Below are 22383 nucleotides of genomic sequence, written 5' to 3' on the forward strand. Positions count from 1 at the left end.
TGTATATGTAGAATGAGAAGGTGTGTGGACACTGTACTAAATAAATGAGTAAAGAGACTGAGCAACAATTATCAGATTTATCCGAAGAAAAAAAACCAAACAGTAATGTAAATAATTATACCAGAATGCACAGTACCAGTACAAACAACTCACAGTAAATTATACCAATATGTACAGTATCAGTACAAACAACAGTAGACACAGTGGAATTATACCAATATGCATGTAAACAGTCCAGATTCAAGAATAAACGGTACCGTATGGAAACGATGCGGCCGGTTGGAGCTCAAATTGAATGGGAAACAAAGTCCAGTGTTCACTTAGCTGGGCGTAACTTAGCTGGGTGATGTCCGTCGATAGCTGCCTCCGTGAGAAGAGAACAGAAGGAAGGGAGGAGGGTAATCACTGTTCGAGGGCTGCCGTAGAATGACAACGAGGATGTCAGCCGACCAACACTTGCTACCCAGTCCCTGGTTGTGGCGATTTGCGATGCTGGCCAGCTAGGAATGAACTAGCAGCCAGTACAGTACAGTCCTTTCTCGGCTAGCTAACATTTAGCCGTGTTACTGATCCATTTGAAAGAAATCTAGCTGGACATTGGTTTTGAAGCCTCTCTGGTCACGGAGCTCCCTCCATCTCTTGAACGCCTGACTGAGGTTTACTCTTGTTTTTCCTCTTCTTTTAACACTCTCCTTTTTGCTCTTCTTTGCCTCCTCAGACAGAGGAGCTTGTTTTCTTTTGCTAGGCCGTTTTTCACTTGTCTCCAAACTTTGTCCGTCTGCTATTGTGCTCCTGACTAAACTATCTCATGCCCAGCTCCTCATAAGGACCAGCTCCAGTCCCTGATTGGCTGACCGACCAATTTCACAATACATGACGCGTTTCCTGCCGTAAAGCAGATTTTTTCCGCGAAATTTCGGCACCGGTGGCAGAAGCTTATTACAAAGATTGCAAAGCCACTACGTAACCTATGTAAACGCTGATAGTCTGATTTTACTGTGGCCACTACCCTGTGCAACCCACATTATTTTCATAATGATATATTTAGGAAAAAATGCTATCTGTTGCCTCTTTAAGTAAAGGCCCATATAAAAAAAAAAATCAGTATTAGTTTAAGTGTACGATATATTGAGAATATTTTCACTGCTTTACATTGCCGCCAGACAGCCCTTTCTTTCATCACTACATTTTCTCATCCACAGAACTTCCGTATTACTGGAAGACAACAAATACAAGAAAACGATAAAATGCGGTTCATTGTAAAGACGAGGATACCTACGAACCAGAGTATACAGAGGAACTTTTGCAGAGGGAGACTATCAGCAGAAAGGGAGAAATGTGCAAGAATATGGAAGTTCGGAAGTACAGAAGTGAGAAATGTTGTTTCAAAGGAAAGGGCTGTCTGACAGCAAGGTAAAACGTACAATTTAACTGATATTGATTTTTTTGGGTAGGCCCTAAAGTGGCTTAAATAGGTTTTGCTGCCAAACCCAAACCACAGGCATAAAATACTTAGCTTCTGTGATGGTTCTCACGTACCGACTGACCTCTCCAGTTGGTAATACACTGACCATAGTTAAGCGCCTCATACAACCCCACTTCAAAACCTCCAAACTATCCCTTTAACATCTACAATACTTTCACATTACAGCAGTGGAAGGAGCTTCAAATCATTAAAAACCCTGTATGTTTTTCCTCATAGAGGACACAGAGGGATAAAGACAGTCCTTAAATAATCCCTCCAAAAGGCCATTATCTTCTTTGCCTTAAAAGCCCACTTTCTAAACAGCCATTGGCCACCTCAGCCTGACATGAGCAGAGACAAAAATATAGCCCCAAAGGGAATACACCATCTTTAAAATCATCTTTTTAGTCCTACCCCCTCCCATCGCTCTCTCCCTGCTCCCCTGCTGCATTTCACCAAACCATCCACTTCTTGTGACCGTAATCAATCAGCCCATTATACCAGCAAAGAGGCCATAATGGTCCACAGCACTCACTGCCCTACAGAAACTCATTCACCTGCCCTGAGGTGGCATTGATCACTCTGCTACAACATGTAATGTGAGTGACTCTGTGTCAGACAGAAGAGAACATGAACAGGACATCACATTTGTTTGATTGCACCATTACTGAAGCGCACAACCACACAGTTAATACATGTAATCACGTGTCCGGACAATGTCTGCGCCCTGCTTGCACACAGAACCATAACGCTGCACTGTGAGTGTGTGAGTGAAAGCTGGTGTGTGAAAGAGACTTTTCATCTGCCGGTCCTTTTGTCGGAGGCTTTTTCTTTTTGAGTGCATCTGTGTGTAAATTTGATTGATTGTGGTAATGCGCCAGGTGGGCCATTTCACAGGCTTTGTGTCCCTCTCTCACATATTTGTCCACCCCACAAACGCTCACACAGTCCGCTGTGTATCAGTCCTGACTGTCCTCTTCATCTTCCTCCCCACAAAACAAGTAAACACTGAGCCGGCTCTCTATTGATCTGTTTATGTGTGTCTGCTGTCTGAAGCTGCTGCTCAGGACAGATTGTATGACATGCAGAGAAAATGAAAGCATGAAGATAAAGGGATGAAAGCATCCAGTCAGTGCCAGCTGACCACTGTCATAACCAGTGTTGTAATGTTCACGCTCGGAATAATTACAGCATCTTGGCCAAAATCATTAGTGTTTTTTGTAGATACAGTATATGTCACTTAATGTGCACTCTATGGTTTTACATAGTGTACAGTATTTTGAAAGTGTCCTGTGTAATGGGACTGTTAAAGAGCCTGGACACCGTTCATAATCCAACCAAATACTGAAGGATAGACCAAATATTGTTAGCAACATTTAAACATATACTACGCAGGATTGTCGATTACGGTTTGTGAACAAGGTCACCCGTAAAAGTGAAAGAAAAAGCCAACCACAGATTTTCTCGTTTGCCGTTTCGCCTCAGTATATTTGCATTTTTTCGGTGCTGTGTCTCTTGGATGCCTGCAGCTTACTGTCTGACACCTGGTCTCTACAATTTAAAAAGCCCTGACCTCACCTGAGTGCTGTGGGCGGAGGGATTACTTCTATACAAGTCTATAGATTGCTCCTTTTTAGCATAGTATCGCATGGTATATCTTAAAACATTATCATCTTCATAATTTACCAGCCTACCAAGGTAAGACACCACTTTTAATTTATTTGGGGAGCTTGGAAGGTGTTTTTCCAAAACCATGGCCACAAGTGTGTTTTGCATTATAACATATATAAAGGCCACATCCACACTAATACATTTTCAATTTAAAACCGCATTTTAAAACCAAAACAATCATCAAAGCACCGTTTTGCCTAAAAAAAAAAAAAAAAAAAAAAAAAAAGCATATCACATGATCGCTCATGTACACTGGGCATGCACATACCGATGTAAACAGGAAGCAGATCGTCTACTCTGCAGTTGGTTGCTTAGTTACAGAAAGGATCACAAAGATGATTAAAAGTAAGAACAGAGATTTCTTTGCTCGGACCGACAATGAGATGGAATTGTTACTGAGAGTAACACCTGAGTATAAAACAGGCGAGGTGGCGGAAAACAGTTTGGGAGAACTTGTACAGCAAATATGTCGACATATCAGAGCAGTACTGTGACCACAATCTATCACCATGGTAATGGAAAAGAAGTGCCCACACACATTTTTTTTTCTCCTTGGGCTTGACACGCCTTGATGGACGTGATTGTCAGCGTCAATATTTTCTCCATTTCTAACCATCAACTAAAACGTAACCCTGAAGTTTTCAAACTAAACCAGGGTAAGCAGCGTTTTCAAAGGTCTCTTTTAGAGGTTGCAAAACACTGAATGGTGTGGACTTCAGGGGTAAATGTGGCAACAGTTATGCATAAAAGTGTAAGTGTGGATGTAGTTTAAGTGTCAACATTAATTTGTATACACTCATGTAGCCAGCCCATCAGACTTACCCTGTGTGTCATCATTGTGCTCGGTGGCCTGCACAGCTTTGCGGATTTGCATGCGGATGATGTCGATTTTGGTCTTACTGTCCTGCAGCATCTGCTGGGCCGTCTGCAGCATCTTCTTATCCTGAGTGAGTGGACACAAGGGCCAAATCAGATAACAGGAAGCAGGAAGACGAAGAGCAGATTACTACTTTTTTCTTTTTGTTGCTGGTTGAATGGGTGTTAAATTTGTATTTGAAAGCAGTGAAACAGCAAGGAGAGTAGAGGTATGAGCACAAGGTCGAATGGGAAGGTGAAACAGATGCTGCATTAAAGAGGGGGAGGGGATTTTGGAAGTAATCAAGTGATGAGGTGAGCGCATAATGGGAAGGGGTTTTGTGTGTCACAGGTCCTACACATTTAGAGATTATCATCTGAGTCAGCAGGTTGCAAGGTTATGGACGTACACTGTGGGTTATCAGCCGGCTGGGGGAGGGGTATAATCTGTGCTATACCCGACAGAATGCTCTTTACATTGCCCCGTATTTATTATGTGCATGTGTGTCTGTGTTAATACACTTCTTTACTCTTGTGTGTTGTCATTGCTATCTGCCCCACGCATTGTTCTGTTCAGGTGTGTGACTGTTTGAATGGAATAAGTTAATGTCCTGTACCTTGGTGGATCCATTGGCGTAGATGGGGATCATGTTTTCAACTCCCTGCTTGACTTTGAGCTCAATATTAAGCTGCCTCTCCAGGGCAGCAATGCGCTCCTTATGGGCTGACGTACGACTCTCCAACCCAGGAGACTGAGGACACTCATCTGCAGAGGGAAGGGGAAAAGGTTGGAGATGATAAAAAAGGAACAAGATGAGGGTTCACATGGTGCGCTCTAAAATCAAAATACTCTCGGGGGAATTTCACGTAATGTCAAATAATATGTGTTGTGACTTTCGGATTAGTCTCGCTGCCATGATGGACACACATGAATCTGACTGGAACAGTTTTTCCTATGCCAAATATTGATAAACCAACAATATCCAGTGGATTTAATACCTAAAAACAGAAGGTATTTTAAAATGTGATGCAAAAATCCTGCCACAAAGCGGTCCTGCTCACTGATTTGAAACATTCTTGGTTATATCAGAGACAGAGAAACAAAATGTTGTTTGACAAAAAGGGTGACAGCTTTTCAAATGCATACCTTTATTTTCCTCTCCTCCCTTTACCACGATGTGAGCGTCCAGTTCTTGCAACTGAGCATGTAGATTGTCCAGCTTGCGGTTAGAAGAACGCAACTGGTTGTCCACCTGAAGGGAAGAGCAAATACAGGAGAACATTATTTCTGGTTATGAAACTTTGGACAATGCGTGGACATAAACATCAGCAACACACACAAGTATGTCATGAGAAGCTTGATACCATTTACAGATTGTTTTTCCAGCTACTTTGGCAAAACTTGAGCCACTTTATCATGCTGCTTTGAGACATATTTCAAAATCAGGCTACAGGGCTCATCACTGTGCGTCCTACAATCGTGTGTGATGGTCTTTACAATGTGCAGGATGCAGCTCTGATATATTTTTATGTACAAGAGCATTCTAGGCAGGTTACCCATGTACATATGCTTTACGTTTGTATTTGTACAAAACACCTTCAATCTTAGATCAATAATTGGCTACACTTCAAGGTGCCACCTATGCAAACTGAGACCGGAAAAAGGAGTCTATTTTATGACGGCCCTCAGTCTTAAAATGACCTGGAGGTGAGACTCAGTCTAGACTTCCTCATTTCACTAACCTACTTTACACAAAAGCAAACAGAAGTAATTACCACAAACTTTTTTGTCTGAATGTGTTATACATTATCTGTATTTATACAACCTTGTCCTCTGAAGTGTGGACAGTGGTTTTACTCACAACAACATGACCAAAAGTTGCACACTTTAGAGAGGTGCAGCTCTGACCTAAATTTTACCAGTTTGATTACTAACATTGAGGGAGACGTGTGGGTAGCGAAGTAAATGGCTTTGGTCTCATTCATGTTCCTTTTCACTCAAAGTTCATCCCACCAAAAAATAGAAATACATCTTGGGATACATACGTGTTGGGTTGAAAATAATGTCAGCCCCTCCCACCACCACCACCACCACCACCACCACCACCAATGCACACACACACACACACTTTAACCAAGGTGGCAGCCAAAATCACCCAGGTGGGTGATGTATATTAAAGTCTATAAAATAATATAAGGTGTACAGTAACTTGCCCATAGCAGAAAAAGATGTTTTAAAAGAGTTGGGTTTTGATGCCACAGTGGTGTTTCTTTTCTTTGTTTTGTTTTGCGGGGGGTTTTATGTGCACACTATTAAACTATTTTGCTTCAAAGACTCATTCCTCCATTAAATAACTAAAATTACTTGTGAGCAAAGTATATCTCTCCAGCTGCTCGAGTGTTAATGCTTACTTCTAGCAACAGAGAGAGCTGGTGCAGCTGTACTCAGTTCCACTGCAGCTCCGACATTAAAAGTAAATGTGCGAGCCTGTGTAGCGTTCCTGCCCTGCCTCACACTGTGGAAATGTGTGCTCAGTGAGCCTTCTGCTGAGTAAATACAGATCATAACACTAGTCACATGAAGATTTAAAAAAAGTGCCAGATCCTTCAGACAGTCTCAACTCTCTGTTAAGACAAACAGGATAACAACTTCACATACCAGCACATCTACCCAGTTCCTGTGAACTGGTATGTGACTGAGTCACCTAAGGTCCAGTCAGTGAACTGGTTTCCCACGGTTGCACTGATGTATAATTAAACTTTTCAACTTAAAAATCAGAGCTCTTGAACATATCATTTCGTTCCTGCCTTGTTAGTGATGTTTGGTCAATGGAGGATGAATTCTCATTTCAAGTATCCTTGTAAAGTGTCCTTTGGCCAGATCTGTGACTTTCTCTTTGCTCTGTCAGATCATCCATCATCAGGTGTAAACTTGTTTAAAAGCTATTTTCCACATGTGACCGTTATGACAAGCAAAAACACAGTAGATTTTTGGACTCCTAACAGGTCCTGGTGGCTGAAGGCTTTGGGAGGATCTGAGGCTGACTGTAGCTGACCTGCTGTGCGTTCCTCTTGTCAGTCGTCGCCCTGCGTAGGTTCTCAGCCCCCTCCTTGATTTTCAGCTCTTTACGAATCTCCCTGCGGATCCTTTCACGCTGCTCGTCTAGCAGCTGCTGCACACTGGAGTCAGAGAAATCCGTGTTCTGGTCCAGGCCGAGCTGCTCCAGGACTGACAGCCCACCCGGGTCACTCTGGACGGGTGAACAGAGACAGAGAGAACAACAACAAACAAGTTAGGCAATTGTGAACAACATAAAAATCTTTGCCATGAAAATACATGGCTTCATTTTTACAACACAGTCAGCCTGTAAGAGGAGGTGTTGAGAGTGAGGCAGACAGAAGAGGAAGAGATGGTGAGCAGGATAAGGCCGTAATGGGTGGAAAGAGATAGAGAGGGGGAGACGGCGGTGATGGGGGGGAAAGGGCAAAGTTGGTTAAAAATGAAAATGCCAGAAAAGGAAGCAGGAGGATCAGTGAGGAATGACAAAAATCTTGTTCAGCCAGTGTTTATAATATTTCAAAACAAATCTCCAATGTTCAACCTGCTTACAAGAAGAGCTTTAGGGTTACTTAAGTTCAGGAATACCATTAGAAATACCATTTTCAAGATAGTCTGCCTGCCAAATGGGCTTAAACTCAAGGCTATACACAAACATCAAAGTGAATTACAAATCTGTCCCATGACCTGTGCTGTCCATTGTCCTCTTTCAGCCTTTTCTCATGTACTGGCCCTTCTCCACTCAGAGGGAATGCCACTAATATCTCCACTTACGCGGCAAACACACTTATGTACCATTAAATAATTGGGCTCCACAAGTTTCTCTTCACTTCCTGTCTCAAAAAAGCACTTCTAGCTGTGATCTGGACACTCAACAAGTCCAACACACAATCAGGAACACAGCAGGAGAGAGAACGTTAATCACTAGTAATCACAGCCACTCACCCACTATTACAGGAACATACAAATCAAACAAACAAGCCAACAACACTTCACCTCCGAGCTGTCCTCATCCTCCTCGTCACCATGCCAACACATAGTTCACAAAGATACGATGACCCCCCCGAAAAAAATACTACCGACGGACAGAATGCTGAGGTACGCTCCTGAGCTCAGCCAAACAGCTAATGCCACACCGAGAGCGAAACGAGTTTGGGGGAGAAAAACGATAAAAAGAGATAAAGAGAGGGAGAGTTAAGTGAGGGAGGAGGGGGAACGCCTCCGAAAGAGGATATCCGTCCCAACACCAAGCTGCTCAGGCCTTTCCTGTTTCCTCTGCGAATTTGCTGCTGTCAGTCGAGAGTGAGACGCAGAGAACAGAGGGACAGAATCTGTATACATCAGGAGCACATCCTCACTCTCAAAGGTTTACTAAATCACTCCTGGATCTGTGGCAATCAGACTGTGGCGTTCCCCAGCAGCTGTATGGCACACCGATTAATCAGATCTGGCTTGAAGTGAATTTGTGACAGCTTTTTTTTTTTGCTCTCACTTGGGTCTGTGATATGATCTTGAGGGCGGAAACAAGGGAAGGATGCGTTTTCTAAGTATTGGATCAAAGCCAGAGAGTAAGACTGGGATGCATTTCGACTGCCTGCTTAACCTCGTTTCCTTTGGGCTCCACATCTACAAACCACAGTGGTGATTCCCCTTCGCTTATAGAAAGACTATGGGACACAGAGACAGCCCCATCTGAAAAAGGGGTGGGTGGAGTTAGCGCTTTAGAGCTAGCCTCCAACATCATCCAACAAATTGGAAAATGAGCATACAGTATAAGGCCTATTTACACTGCACCGTAACAGTGATCTAATAGGTGTATTGGGTGTTTGTCCTGGCAGATGTGTTTAGTCATCCTTCCTTTTAATCAAATTTCCAGCCAACCTGTCCTGCCTCCTGCCAAGTACCAATGTTTATCTAATATGGGGCGAGTTTGACATGCAAAATACAGTATGTTTGTCTTGTGACACGAGGGACACTACAGTGAGCATAAAACTAGCTCAGTAAAGAGGAGCACTGTTTTCCAAAACCAGATGATGTGGAACTTTCTCAAATTCTGATGGCAAAAACAGCAGCACTTGTTCACAGACATATTGACATAAAAACACACTGTAGTCTGTTTACAATTGTCCGTAGCTTAGTGCAACATCATGGTTGGTCTGATTGGTTGTAGGTCTATCTAATTGTGTCAAGAGGCATTTTGATCCATGGCCATTGATAGCGCCCCTTGAAACTGAAAATGAACTTGGAAGTTCCAGACTAACCCACATTTGCGAAATGGTCTGTCGATGCCAGGCTAGAAGAGCTCCAACTAGTGATTATTTTCATTATTGATTAAACTGCCAATTATTTTCTTGAATAACTGTCAATAAAATGTCCCAAAAAAGTGAAACGTGTCCTGAGTAATTTCCCCGTGCTCAAGGTGACGTCTTCACATTGTATATTCTATGAGAGCAGCAGTCAAAAAATCCAAAGCTATTCAGTTTAATATTGTGTATGACAAAGAAAAGAATCACATTTATTTCACATTTAAGAAGCATGAAACCAGAATATCGCTATCATGATTTTTCGATGATCAAAATAGTTGCCAGTCAATCCTCTGTCAATTGACTAATCAACGCATTGACTAATTACAGCTCTAGTGTACTGCATGTCACATTATGGCAGATGGGTATGATGAAATACTGGTTGCCAACTTGTGGTGATTTGTAATGATATGATATAGATAGAAAACAAAGACAGAGCATCAATTTTAATGATAAATCTGTGCCACTCTTATATTTGAAAATTGGCTGCTGCACTGGAAACACTGATTTATTTTTAGCCTTTATTCCAAAATGGCACTCAGAATTATGGGCCATCTTATTCTGCCTCATTTCATGATGGATTATTATTGGTTGTCTGTATGTGGGTTGTGTTAGATTTTGGTCAAAAAATGAAGAAACCATCATTATTTTTGACACACACAATCTTTTGGCTGTCCATGGACATGATTCACAGTATGATCCAAAAAAAATTGGGGTTGAGAACCAAAGATTTCATAGTGTTTTTTCTCAAAATCATGAGCATCTGATCTGTAACAGCCAAAACATCACAGTGTGTGAAGGGGCTACATTTTTTCCCCACACGGTATATTTTATTATTCACATGTCGCACAATCATAAGAGAGAGAGACGAGGAACTTGCAGGCAGGAAGAGGTTAACAGCTTGCTCTGTGCTACAGCTACAAATTAATACAGGCTGATAAGGTGTGCTGGCAGCTCGCCGTGATGGTGGCCCAAACATGGATGCATTAGAAAAACTGCATGCCAAAGTCCTTTATTGAAAATTGCTCACCCAGCACATAAGCCAAAACAAATGTTCCCACTTCCTGGTTCGCGTCTGCATTGTACAAACTAAGTAATAAGTGACATCATGCACATAAAAATAGTTTTTCTAGGCTTTGGGATGGTTTTGTAAATACAGACTTCCATGGATCCATCAGTGGTCAGTGACATCACTAGCAGTGACCCAAGACAGGGAGTCATCAATGGCAGGCCCTTACTAATTTCAACACATTCTTAATCAGGGGTGTTTTTGCCTTTACAGTAAGAACACCATCAACTCTTGAGTTTTGGGAAAATAGGATTAGTCGGAATCATTACTCTGTTTTCTTGTCATAATTTTGTGGTCATTCTGTAGTTTGTCCACCTTTCCAAATAACATTGATTCATGTCTCTCCCGACTACTCAGTAAATCTGTGTAAATCTAGATAATGAAACAGAGGTGAAGCCGATGAAGAGGGGAGTTTAACTTCCTGTAATCTGAGAAGATAGACCGAGCCAGCCAGAGTAAGCAGACTCCTGTAATTTACCAACCGACTATGAGGAAGCACATATCAGTACGCTAAGTCCACGGCAGACGTCACTCTACATTAGAGCTTACAACTAACTATGTAAAATCATAGTTTACTACCTGTGGTGAAACCTGCAATAATGACTTATTATAAAGTTAACAGGTACAGTATGATACAATAAATAAATATGATATTTAGAATTTGAATTCAAAGCTCAGCCTCATTTACTAAATACTCTAAATAACTGAGGAAGTCGTCATCATTATTCATAGACTCAAAATATTCCTGGACAGTGTGGAAAATCATGACAATTAATCTATAGCTGAATGAAAACATTCACATGTTGACAAACACTAAGGATTCCAACAATTATTAATACAATAATGATAAAAAAATAACTTCACACAACTGTGCGGCACCACCCTCAAGATGTCACTTTGACATGACACAGTTAATCCATCACCACCACCTCCCTGTGTAAAGTGTACGTGCAGGTGATCCGCACCAGTCCCTGTAGGAAACACTGATGAAATGTTTGCTTACATTTACAGCATCGGTCACAGAGGGAGTAACTGCTGTTGCTTAAAGAGAACAGAGTGTTTCAGGAAGACTGTGGATTGCTGTGTTTCTGCTGAACTGTAGCCTCACTGCCAAGTGACTGTGTGTCAAGTGGTGAACCGATTGTGTAACTGAACTGGAGAGAGGTTGAGAGTTCTTCAGCTCCTCTCATGCCCTCTCATCTACATCATCAATCTGACTTTAAGCAGAGATGCAAAGTAACTCCTCACAAAGTAAGAACTGAAAGTGTTCAGTGGTACCAGATTGGGTGGTTTTCAGTACAGCTGGGTTTTCATTTGATTGGGCTGGTTAAACTTATTTTGGGTGTCTTGTGATCATTTGGGCTACCTTTTTAATGTTAGCAGCATGTCTTGAGGGATGGAAATGTCAGACCAACATTTCATTTCAGGCTGAAATGTCCCGACAACTTTTGGATGGACTGCCATTAAATGTGGTGCAGACATTCATGTTCCCTTAAGAATGAATTGCAATCACTTTGGTGATGTTCTCACTTTGCATCTTGCGCCACCATCAGCCTCAGCTGTTAAGTGCTTATTTGCTAATATTAACATGCTAACAAACTAAACTATCGTGGCGTGCATGTTAAACATTAAACCCGCTTGGCAACATCATTAGCATTGCCATGGTGAGCATGTTAGCATGGTGGCATTAGCATTTAGCTCAAAGCAACACTGTGCCTGCCTATGTATAGCATCACAGAGCCGCAAACACAGCTGAACATGGGCAGATTATAAGACGATGGGCCCCCGAGCACAGACATGAAAAAAGCCCTACCACCTCTCCTACATAGGACTGGAACACAGATTTTACTGTTTTGTTTCTCCTTATGGTCATTTTGTGTCTCTTTTTGGTTGTTTTACCCCTTTTCCCAACTCTTATAATGACTGGACAGGTTTGAGGCTCTGATTGGGCTATTTGGCAACAATGGCAGTGTTCTTCCTTCAAAAAGAGGAATACACTTTTATATATATATATATTTAATTTATATGAAAACTCCTTGACATCCCTTTTAAGAGAAATCACGCTTTTACAGAGAAATCTATCAGTAGCTACGATCAACCCTGACTCTGACTTCAACATGGGTGTAGTCTATCAGTCTATGCATCTCTCGAGTGAGTCATATAAACATATTCTCAGTATCCGCTGCTGCACAGCAATTAAACCAGAAAAGAACAAAATCTCTGGTCCAAATAAAGCAGCCAATTGTCCACTCACACTCATCCTTCAGGATGTGTCATTTGTTTAGTCGGTGCGAGCGTGTCTCTTGTCACTTCCAACACGACATGTGTTAAAGACGCGTTAACAGCAGCAGATGTTGACGAGAAGTGTACTGACGCACATATGTATGTAGCAGAGAAAGCAACACCAGATGAGTCATGACAGACCTGTCACACAAAGACACACGTCTCTCAGACTGACACCTTTTCAATGAACTGAAGTCAGCCGTTAAAGAGGAGAAAGCTGACACAATTACAACATTCATCTTTAGTTGTTGACCCGGTGTAACACTACAAAAAAATGGCGACAGCTAACGGGCATGAATGACTCATCCCATGCAGCTTGTTAGTGAACTGGGCCAGGGAGGAACATTCTGCAGCGGCATCCAGGGAAGTAATGATGAGCTAATTCTGTAGATAATGGCGCCAAGCGAGGCTAATTCAATCAGACTGTGTGAGCAGCGGAGAGGAGCCTAGGGCTGGACGGAGAGGGACAAGACAGAGAATGGGTAAAGTGCAATTTTGTGTGTGCGTGGGTGTGTGTATAAGCATGTCCTCCACTGTGAGGACAATCTCTGGATTTTTCCTACTGAGTGATAATGACCACTCAGGACAGAGAAAGTGTCCACACCGAGGTCATGGAAAGGCGTGGTTGTGCAAGCGTACATGACATGGACAAAAATAGGAGGACAGATATTCACTTTTAATGAATGCACACACAGACACAGACACAGACATAGACATAGACACAGACACACACACACACACACACACACACACACACACACACACACAAAACCCCTCTCGCTTTCCAGTGAAACATGAGGACATGTCTCTCAGGGAATAAGGCCACAGAGCTCAGCCCATTTCTGACTGTTATTATAGAGGGTGTGATCTGTGTACTCTCACGGCTGCAGTACACTCCCTCCAAAATCCCTGTGAATATGACACTAGGTGAAAATGTCATTGTAACTGTGACTGGACGCTTGAGAAAAGGAAGTACAGACAAGCTCTGGCTGTGATCAAATTCACAGATGGAAACAGAGGAGGAAGAAGAAAGAAAAGCTTTTTTCCACAGCAACAAGTAATCATGAAATCAGAGATGGTATTGGCAATTTCCTCTTTGTACTCAACAAGGAGACAGGATGGGTACATGACTGTTTCCATCAACAGATGAGGAGTATTGATGTGTTCCCACTTGTCTGATGACCTTCTAAAATGACCACTTTCATTGGAAATATTCTCCCATCATCACGTTCACACTGTCAGTGCGTTCATATTTTGTTGCCTTTGAAATAAATGTTCCATTTTGGCGTATTTAAAAAGAGAATTGCATTGATTTGGCACTGGACTTGTGTAACACTGTCGGCCTCAGAAAGCAAAATCGATGCAGCAGACCCGGAGATGTCGTCTTTTTGTTATTCCAAGCATTATTCTTCCTTGTCAAAACTTGGCTCAACCCACATTACCCACAATGCCACTTGACTGCCGACAGTTCAGTCAGCGATTCAGGTGTGTTATTTTGGCAATGGCAGATGTAGAGCTGCTACCTTTGAGAAGAGATAAGGAGCAGCTACAGAGGTCTGGTAAACTCACTTCTCTCTAACTACACCCCCAGATTTTTTTTATTTTTATTTTTTTTTATTATTTTCTTCAGCTCCAACTGGCGCTGACTCGAGTGACATCAATTGACACAATTTATCTGACTTCAGAGAAAAGGCATTATACAACTTTTTTCCCCACATAGGCATAGAGTGCTACCCATGACCTATATGCAGACTTTGATGTGTAAAATCAGTGGAGTTCCCCTTTAACTTCAACCTATCATTAAGACATGCATGTCAGAAACAGACAACATAGCTAGCTGACTAAATATATGGTGTGAAAATCTGGACCACATTCCTCCTGCCTGGCTGAACAGGCTGTGGCGACAAAAGCCATTGGGGCTTTGGAAAACATAAGCGCATACTTGTGTCATGTACAAAAACTGCATGTACTGTAGTTTAGTTTAATCTATTAGGAGCCCTGTTACCTACAGCACTGCAGCAGCTGTTCTTCCTAAGGTCCACAAAACAGATTTCACATGGTGACAATGCAACCATTACAATTTACATCATAACACACAAAATTACAGAACAGACAAAACAAAAGTAAAACCAAGCAGCAACTTTCAGAGCTGAAAAATGAAGCCAACACTCAAGTGCTGAAACCAGCAGTCCCTCCAATGGCTATTCGAGGATGGCTCCAAAGTAGAGCCAATCCCTGTAAAATTTTTCCAGTGGCCGCTTATGGTATTGCAGCCAAAAAAACCAAAACTTTCCTTGAGCTGAAAAAAAGCGATTTAAAAATCAATGACATCATCACAATTTTATATCTATAAGCCGAGCAGAAACTCATCAGCGGGAGAAACACTGCTGCACATATTCAGTGGGCTGCATATAGAAAGTAAACCTGGAAGCTAGAAAAATTTTTTGCCGTATGTGCCAGATGAGCACCTCGATTGGAATGAACAGGCACCATCTTGGGGACCAGTATCAAGTTACTATTAAAATCTATAATAGAACTCCATGTTAAAATGGCCAACAGCAGATATAAACATGTTTACAACTCACCAGTTTAAATGTTATTACAGCTTAAAGTTAATGCATAACTAAGGGTGTGGATGCTTTGAGTGACAGGTGGGTGCCTCTAAAAAAGTCTTGTTCAGTGTTTGGTTGTACTAAAAGACACTCCAAGGAGTCGGATATTCAGTTTTTCCGGCAAGAACATTGTCTTAATGGTTCTAAGCCTGTTTTTTTGCAAGCAAAAGTTAGCATTAGCATTATTCACCATGCTAACCAAGTTAGCAACTAGCATTGGGGTTATATCCACCCTCACATCCAAATATGGCAACTTCTGGCTCCAAAAATCTAAGGTGGTGAGAGCCAAAATGGCAAACTCAAGGCATATAAACACAAGTCCACAAACCAATGGGTGACGTCACGGTAGCTAGGTCCATTATTTTACACAGTCTATGAATAAAACACACACACACACACACACACACACACACACACACACACACACACACACACACACACACCTGTGAGTAGTGTATGACAGGCAGCATGAGTCTGCAAAGGGTTTCTCTAATGGATTTACAGTAACTTACACATCACTTCCTGTTTTGCACAGCCACATGGTCTACTTTGTATTATTCTGCTGAAAAGACAAACCTGCAGGGAAATATCATTTCCTATTCTTGTCAAACTGACTGACTGCATAGCAGGGAGGCAGAGAGAACGAGCAAGGCGAAATAAGACAGGGACAGAGTGGAAAAGAAGGAAGAGGGAAATAAAAATAAAACATTTACTTTTTCCTTCAAAAGGAAAGACTGGTTTAACACAGGCCTGTAGGTGCTGGGGAAATACCATGACCTTAAAGGAAAAGTATTCAAAACATAGACTGTTCAATTAAGAAAACATTATTTTTAAGGACAGGTCTATTGCCAGCCACTCAGTAATACTCATATACAAATCAGCAACTGGGCCATGTGCAACAGAGACTGGGGAAAAAAAACCTACTCTGGCAGCAGGAGCAAAAGACAGTTTGTCCAGTCACGCTCATGAAAAAAGACGGAGAGAGAAGTGGTTAGCGAGAGGCTGAAAGAGAGAGAAAGAAAGCCGAGGCAAACAAAGAGAGAGCAGCATGGGGACAGGAAGAGAGGGAGGAGAGAGACGGATGAGGCACAGCTGAGAGGGTCACAGGGTTGGAGCACACAAATAAGCAGACAGAGAAAGACGGAGAGAGAAATGGGGCAAAGAACAGCAACCGCACTGCAACTACAATGTGCAACAACTGTGCCAGTCAAGTGTTCATCAGAATGGCTTATGAATAAGAGAACCCTGGTCACTGACTAAATCCTTTTCATATTTATAATAACAAAGAGCATTTTCAGTGTACATACATGTACACTGTTCTACTATACAATACTTTTCACATAAGCAACAGCAATGTAATTTTCTAAAACAAAACAAAATGACATTAACGTATGATATAAGGACTGCAACTTATAAGTATTGTCATTATCAATTATAATCTGCACTGTTTTTCAATTTAATGGAAAAATGCTCTTATTAACTTCCAAAAGCCCAAAGAGATGTATTCAAATTGCTTGTTTTATCTAAACCAACAACCCAAAACTCAAAGGCCCTGTCTATACCTGGTATTAACATGTGTCTTGGTGATTCCATGACAAGCAGACAAGCTAAATACAAGTGTAAATGACCACCAAGACACCTTGTGATCTGATCACTCAAACGACTTTCCGAGGTGGTCTGGGACCCATTCGACCACAACTTTTGTAGGGTAACCACTAATGCATCATGATGAGGACAATGTCGTCAATGTAAGACATGGTGGTTTTTTGGGGTGACGATGTGCCAATGCTCTATAACTTGCCCATTATATGACGAGTTCCCTATCCCTTTTGCCCTATGGAAGGAAACATGTTGAATTCTGTTGACGGTGATATCTCCACTTGTGTCTATACAGGGGGTGTGATTCACATTCTGCTGTTAGTGTCACCCTATTCTGTTAATTCACAGTTGTTGGCCATAATGTGTCATGGACATAATGCTGCAAAAAGGCAGGGAAGAAGCCAAACATAGCAGTAAACAGGGTGGCTTTAATCGTCAGATTCAGCTCCACTCAATATACTTTACCAGAAGAAGGCGAAGGCAGAAATAGAAAACAATGGAAGAAAGACTCGGCCACAACTAAAACTGTGACAAGGTGACCTGACCCTTTCCAAACACACCCACATACACAAAGACACTCATGAAAATGAGTGAAGAACGGGCAGTGTTTGTTTTTTAACCCCTTTGGCCATGTTAACCACCTCCAGGTCTCCCTACATCAACCTTCCTACCTCCCAACCCTCTCATTTCTTAGTTTGGACATCCTCGATTTCTTTCCTCGCGTCTTGTTCCCATCACCTGAGATGCGAGCAGAGGAGGCAAGGAAGAGACAAAGGAGTAAAGTGTTGAGGGAACAGGTATTTAACAAAATGAAATATCCGTTCTTTGGAGATGTCATTTTAAAGCGATGTCAATTAAAAATGACACGTGGCACAGCTGCATCATCTGTCACACCTCTTTTATATGTCACAGGTGCCAAAAGACTGCACAAACGATCCATCCTCGCTCATAGCTCCTACAGCAAGCCTCCTCTCTCCTCTGCCTTTTTGGAATTGAAAGACTTCGTTCAAGATGGTGAGCTGAGATCAATTTCTGGATCATAGGCAGGAGGATGGAGGAGAGAGGACACAAGAGGATACATAAAAGAGAAATAAAAAGAGACCATTGACTCCAGCCTTTTCTCCTCTCTATCTCCCCTCCCTACTTCCTAACACAATAACCACCATCTTCAATCTTTAGTGCCACCACCCCCACCCTAAACTGGGGGTGGTGGCACTTTTGGCAGAAAATTCCCAATTTATCAATGTCCCCTGCCTCTATTATGGTAGCTGGATCCTTCATTTTAATAGCATGCTATTCATAAACTTGGCTCAACCTGACAGCCATTGTTTTCACCACCTAATGGCCACTTCACTTCTTCGATGCAGTTCTGTACGAGCCTGACAGCTTGGCAGATGTGGAGGAAACCTTATTCTTTGAACTGCATCCAAATTTTTAGTGACACGACATCCATGATTGCCAAACTCATTCATCTCACACAAGCAAATAAAAATGAAGCTAAAGTGCAACACACACCAGCTGTGTCCAATCATGTTGTTTCATTTGATGTGCTTCAATTGATGATGCAGCACGAACTGGACACAGCGAACTGACAGCAGACAACAGCTGAGACGTGCTGAAATTGCTGCTTTTCTGAGGATCTGACTATTATTGAAGGTGGGAAACATGACATTGGTGTGATCCCATAATGACACACACGAAGGTCCTGTGTGGCTTTCTTTCAAAATCTCTTCCCTCATCTATTTTCCTCTCTCTCTTGACGTGTTGAGCTGCACGTCAGGAAGCTGTTTTGTTATGCAAATGTGTGGCGAAGAGCTTGATGCTCACCTGGATTATTGTTCACAGGCTGCAACACACACAAACAGAGCCATTACAGAAACTCATTAGGTGGAGTGTGTAGCAACAGGTGCAAAACAGACAAGTTCGGTATGCTGCCCGTGAGAGTCAGATTTGTAAAACATCAGTTCAATTGACTGCACTCAACAAGTCCTACAAGGTTACAGCCCAATATGCTTTGTTCTAAAGCATATAAAGGGCTTCATATTATTGACTATCTGCTAGGTACACACTAGATGTCAAGACTAGCTTCACAAACTCTCTGACAAACCCAGAAACATTTTTAACATCTATCTGTCTCCCATGATCCTGACCCTCATCTGGGCCCAGTCATTATCAAACTTTATATTTTCATCAACAGCAATTAAATGTGCAACTCAAAGTTGCTGATTGCCCTTCAAAGGGTAACTCCAATATTTTTCAACCTGGACCGTTTTCCTCTTGTTTTTGTGTCTAAGTGACTAATGGGAACAATTTTGAAATTGGTCAAGATTTGGAAGAAAGGGCTGCTGCCGACATCTGCGAAACAGGCTGCAATGTAACCACCTAGTGCGTGTGCACACTGTCAATTTACATTAACTAAAGGTGCTTGTTTTTGCAAACGACAGGCTCAGATAATTATCAGAAGTGTCTTACAACTCATGGACATGATCCCTACAAAGCTAGGTCTTTTATATGGTAAGATCCTTTTTGTTTAACCAGAAACAGCCCTGAAATTGCAGGTAAGTAATTTTATCATCGTAAACCACACTCATCATTCCTCCTTCCACACACACTAAAATACATGCTTAAATTCCTGTTTTCTACATGGAGTCTGTTGGGTTTCTTTGGCAATGGGTATTTCATGCTGTTTCTGCTTAAACAAAAAGGATCTTACTCTTTCACAAAAAAGGTTTTTCTCCGTAGGGATCCTTTCCATAATGTTGTCAGACACCATCAGCCTGTCTGTGGCAAATACAAGCCCTTTTAGTGGATGTACATAGACATACACAAATGCCCTCAGTGGTTACATTGCAGCCTGTGTTGCAGCTGCTGGCTGCAGAGGTCTCACTCAATAGTGGACCAGTTTCAATAACTATTGTTCCCATTAGTCACTAAGGGTGCTTTCAGACCTAGAGTTGTCTCGCTTTGGTCCGAATTAGGGACTGTTTTGTTACAAAGTTGCATAATTGCCTAGAGTTGGTTCGTGTTCTCACAGCAGCATTTACAGGTGGACCAGATCAAATGTCTTGTGCAAGCTGCTCTTGATTGGGCAGAATTTCCATGCGGGACAAATCCAGGTAGTAAACAAAACGTTGAAGAAGAGTACACTTGTAAAGTGAATGAGACACTTTCTAATGTCACAATGGAAGGACAACTATGCAGGTTGATTTTAGCACTGGTCATTATGTACTATATTGTTGTCATTGTTCATTTTAGGCAAACCATACAGTTTGAAAACGAGGCGCAGCTCCAACTAGAAAACAAGGTTCTGATGCATTGGATGTGCTGAATGTGCATATTAAGGCAGTACAGGAGGAGGCGCACATTAATAATCCTCAACGACTGTGAAGTGCTCATGATTGTTCGATCCAAACAATGTGTAATGTGACTGCAGTTGGTTCGGTTGAGGTTGGATCACGTTCTCACCACCAACGAACTGCACAAGAGTGCTCTTCAAGAAGGTCTCGGTTTAGTTGTTTTGGTGCGCATCTTAGTGTGATTGCTGTGTTCACACCTGCCCAAACAAACCACACTTAGGGGGCAAACAAACTTGAGCTTGATTGAACCGAAACAAATAGGTGTGAAAGCACCTTCTTTGTTTCCAAGGTAAAGAGTGAATTTTCAGGCTCTACCTAAAACATAAATTTGGCATTATTTCTATGTCGTTATCTGCAGCCTTGAATGCCAACACTGACTGCATACAAACTAATATTAGCTGCTTTATCGACCTGGCTCTACTGCATAGTATCCATAACAGACACAGCAGTCAACTGTGCAACAGACGGACAACTAGATGAGTTAATTGGCTCATTAAAACAGGTATTTTGATCTTTTTTTTCTTCTTCTTCCATTTTTCAAGAAAACAAAAGTACTTCCTTTGTTTGTGGCCTATCACAGTAAAGTTAATATCTTTGGATTGAGGTCTGGTGGTTGGACAAAACAAAGCATTAGAAGACATTACCCATGGGCTCTGGGACTCTGTCAAACCCTGGGAGCCTGAACATGTTTAAAGAGGAAGAGCAAAGGATGAATCGATCATAAAGAGACCTCGATGGACAGGGGCAGATGTTTAAATGACAAACATCCTCACATGGGAATGTAAACAGTCTGTGCAGGGTGAAGTGGCTCCATATCCATAACCACTGAACCTTCCCTGGAATACAGAGAAAAGGAAGCAAAGGAAAGGAACAAACAGCTACTCTACTGCTCTATTCTCTGGAGAACAAACACACACAGGCATTCATCTTCCTCATCAGCAGGGGGAGGACCCTCAGCTCGGCAGGCCATCTGTCAATCACTGTGTGTTCCAGACGTGCTTAGTGAGCGGTCCAGACACCTATCAATCATTGTCCAATCCCTGCCCTGCTGAGTCAGGGAAGATGCCCCTACCGCTGTCCATCAACCTCCGGCTGGTACACAACATGCTGCGGGAGGAGCTCCCAAAAAAACTGCCTGATTCTGCCCGGCAGAGACAACACAGATGCAACCTTTTCAGTCAGTTTGAAATTAATTCAGGTGGGAATGTAAACACACTCCAGCCTCGAGTGGAATATTTGGCTTTTTGACATGGCTACATTTTTTTGAACATCTATAAATTCAGAGGAGATAAAGTAAGCATGCAGTTTCTCAAAAACTCCCTGCTTCCTCTCACAACACTGGCTCTTAACATTCACCTCTGTGAGCGCTAGAACTCCAGAACAGCACAATGGAAAGAAAAGCAGACGCTAGTTTCAGTCAAACATTGATACTGGAGTTTATAATTGTTGAGGTACCCAACAATACAATTTATCCCATTTCTATTTTTAGTTGCTTAGGTTTTATAGACCATCAGAAGAGTTTCAAACCAAGGTTTAGTATTTATTTTTGTGGAAAAAACAGAGTTTCATGAAAAACCATGGGGAAATTCCCAACGGTTAGTATTACCTTTTAAAAATGCAGTTATCATCAAAACCATGTTTAATTACCATGTTGAGAAGTTGAGTGTGCAGCCAAGAGGGTGAAAAAAAGGTAGTAAGTATGTATAAAACTTTGTGAAATGATTTCAGTGTGTGTATCATTTTAACAGTCCCGTTATAATACTGATAACCATGTTATATTTGGTCCCAATAATCGTGGCATGCAATTGTTATATATTGTTTCATTTCTATTTGCAGCTCTACTCAGATTGTAGAAAAGCAACGCCAAAAGTTAGATTATGTCTCAGCAATATTTAAATTACAGCATTCTGTCACAGTCTCGCTGCAGGCTACCTGTTACATGCTGCTAAACTCAGATAATCCAGTTTGGTGCGTGCGTGCGTGCGTGTGTGTGTGTACGTGCGTGCGTGTGTTATCTAAGCAAATCACACTGTGTTGTTCACTTACAGATAAACACAGGGAAGTAGCCAGGAGGACAACACATTTATACGTTCACTCATGCAAGTAACACAT

At 41.9% G+C, this 22383-nt stretch overlaps 1 protein-coding gene across 3 annotated transcripts in view; it reads right to left on the reverse strand.

The window, feature by feature from the left end:
• Positions 1 to 22383, reverse strand: part of pkn1a (protein kinase N1a) — a 64818-nt gene that overhangs the window by 19014 nt on the left and 23421 nt on the right. Inside the window, exons 1-5 of one of the 3 annotated variants that reach the window (XM_049571633.1) lie at positions 8046 to 8231; positions 7048 to 7242; positions 5139 to 5244; positions 4609 to 4757; positions 3959 to 4079 (exon numbers count right to left, since the gene is read on the reverse strand). In XM_049571633.1, coding sequence (XP_049427590.1) covers positions 3959 to 4079; positions 4609 to 4757; positions 5139 to 5244; positions 7048 to 7242; positions 8046 to 8087 — 613 coding nt within the window. In that variant the 5' untranslated portion in view covers positions 8088 to 8231. Of the gene's footprint in view, positions 1 to 3958; positions 4080 to 4608; positions 4758 to 5138; positions 5245 to 7047; positions 7243 to 8045; positions 8232 to 22383 lie in introns of those variants that run through there. The other 2 variants (XM_049571635.1, XM_049571634.1) reach the window with 2 other exon arrangements.

The sequence above is a fragment of the Epinephelus fuscoguttatus genome, linkage group LG3, assembly GCF_011397635.1.
Source record: "Epinephelus fuscoguttatus linkage group LG3, E.fuscoguttatus.final_Chr_v1".
Classification (NCBI taxonomy): Eukaryota; Metazoa; Chordata; class Actinopteri; order Perciformes; family Serranidae; genus Epinephelus; species Epinephelus fuscoguttatus.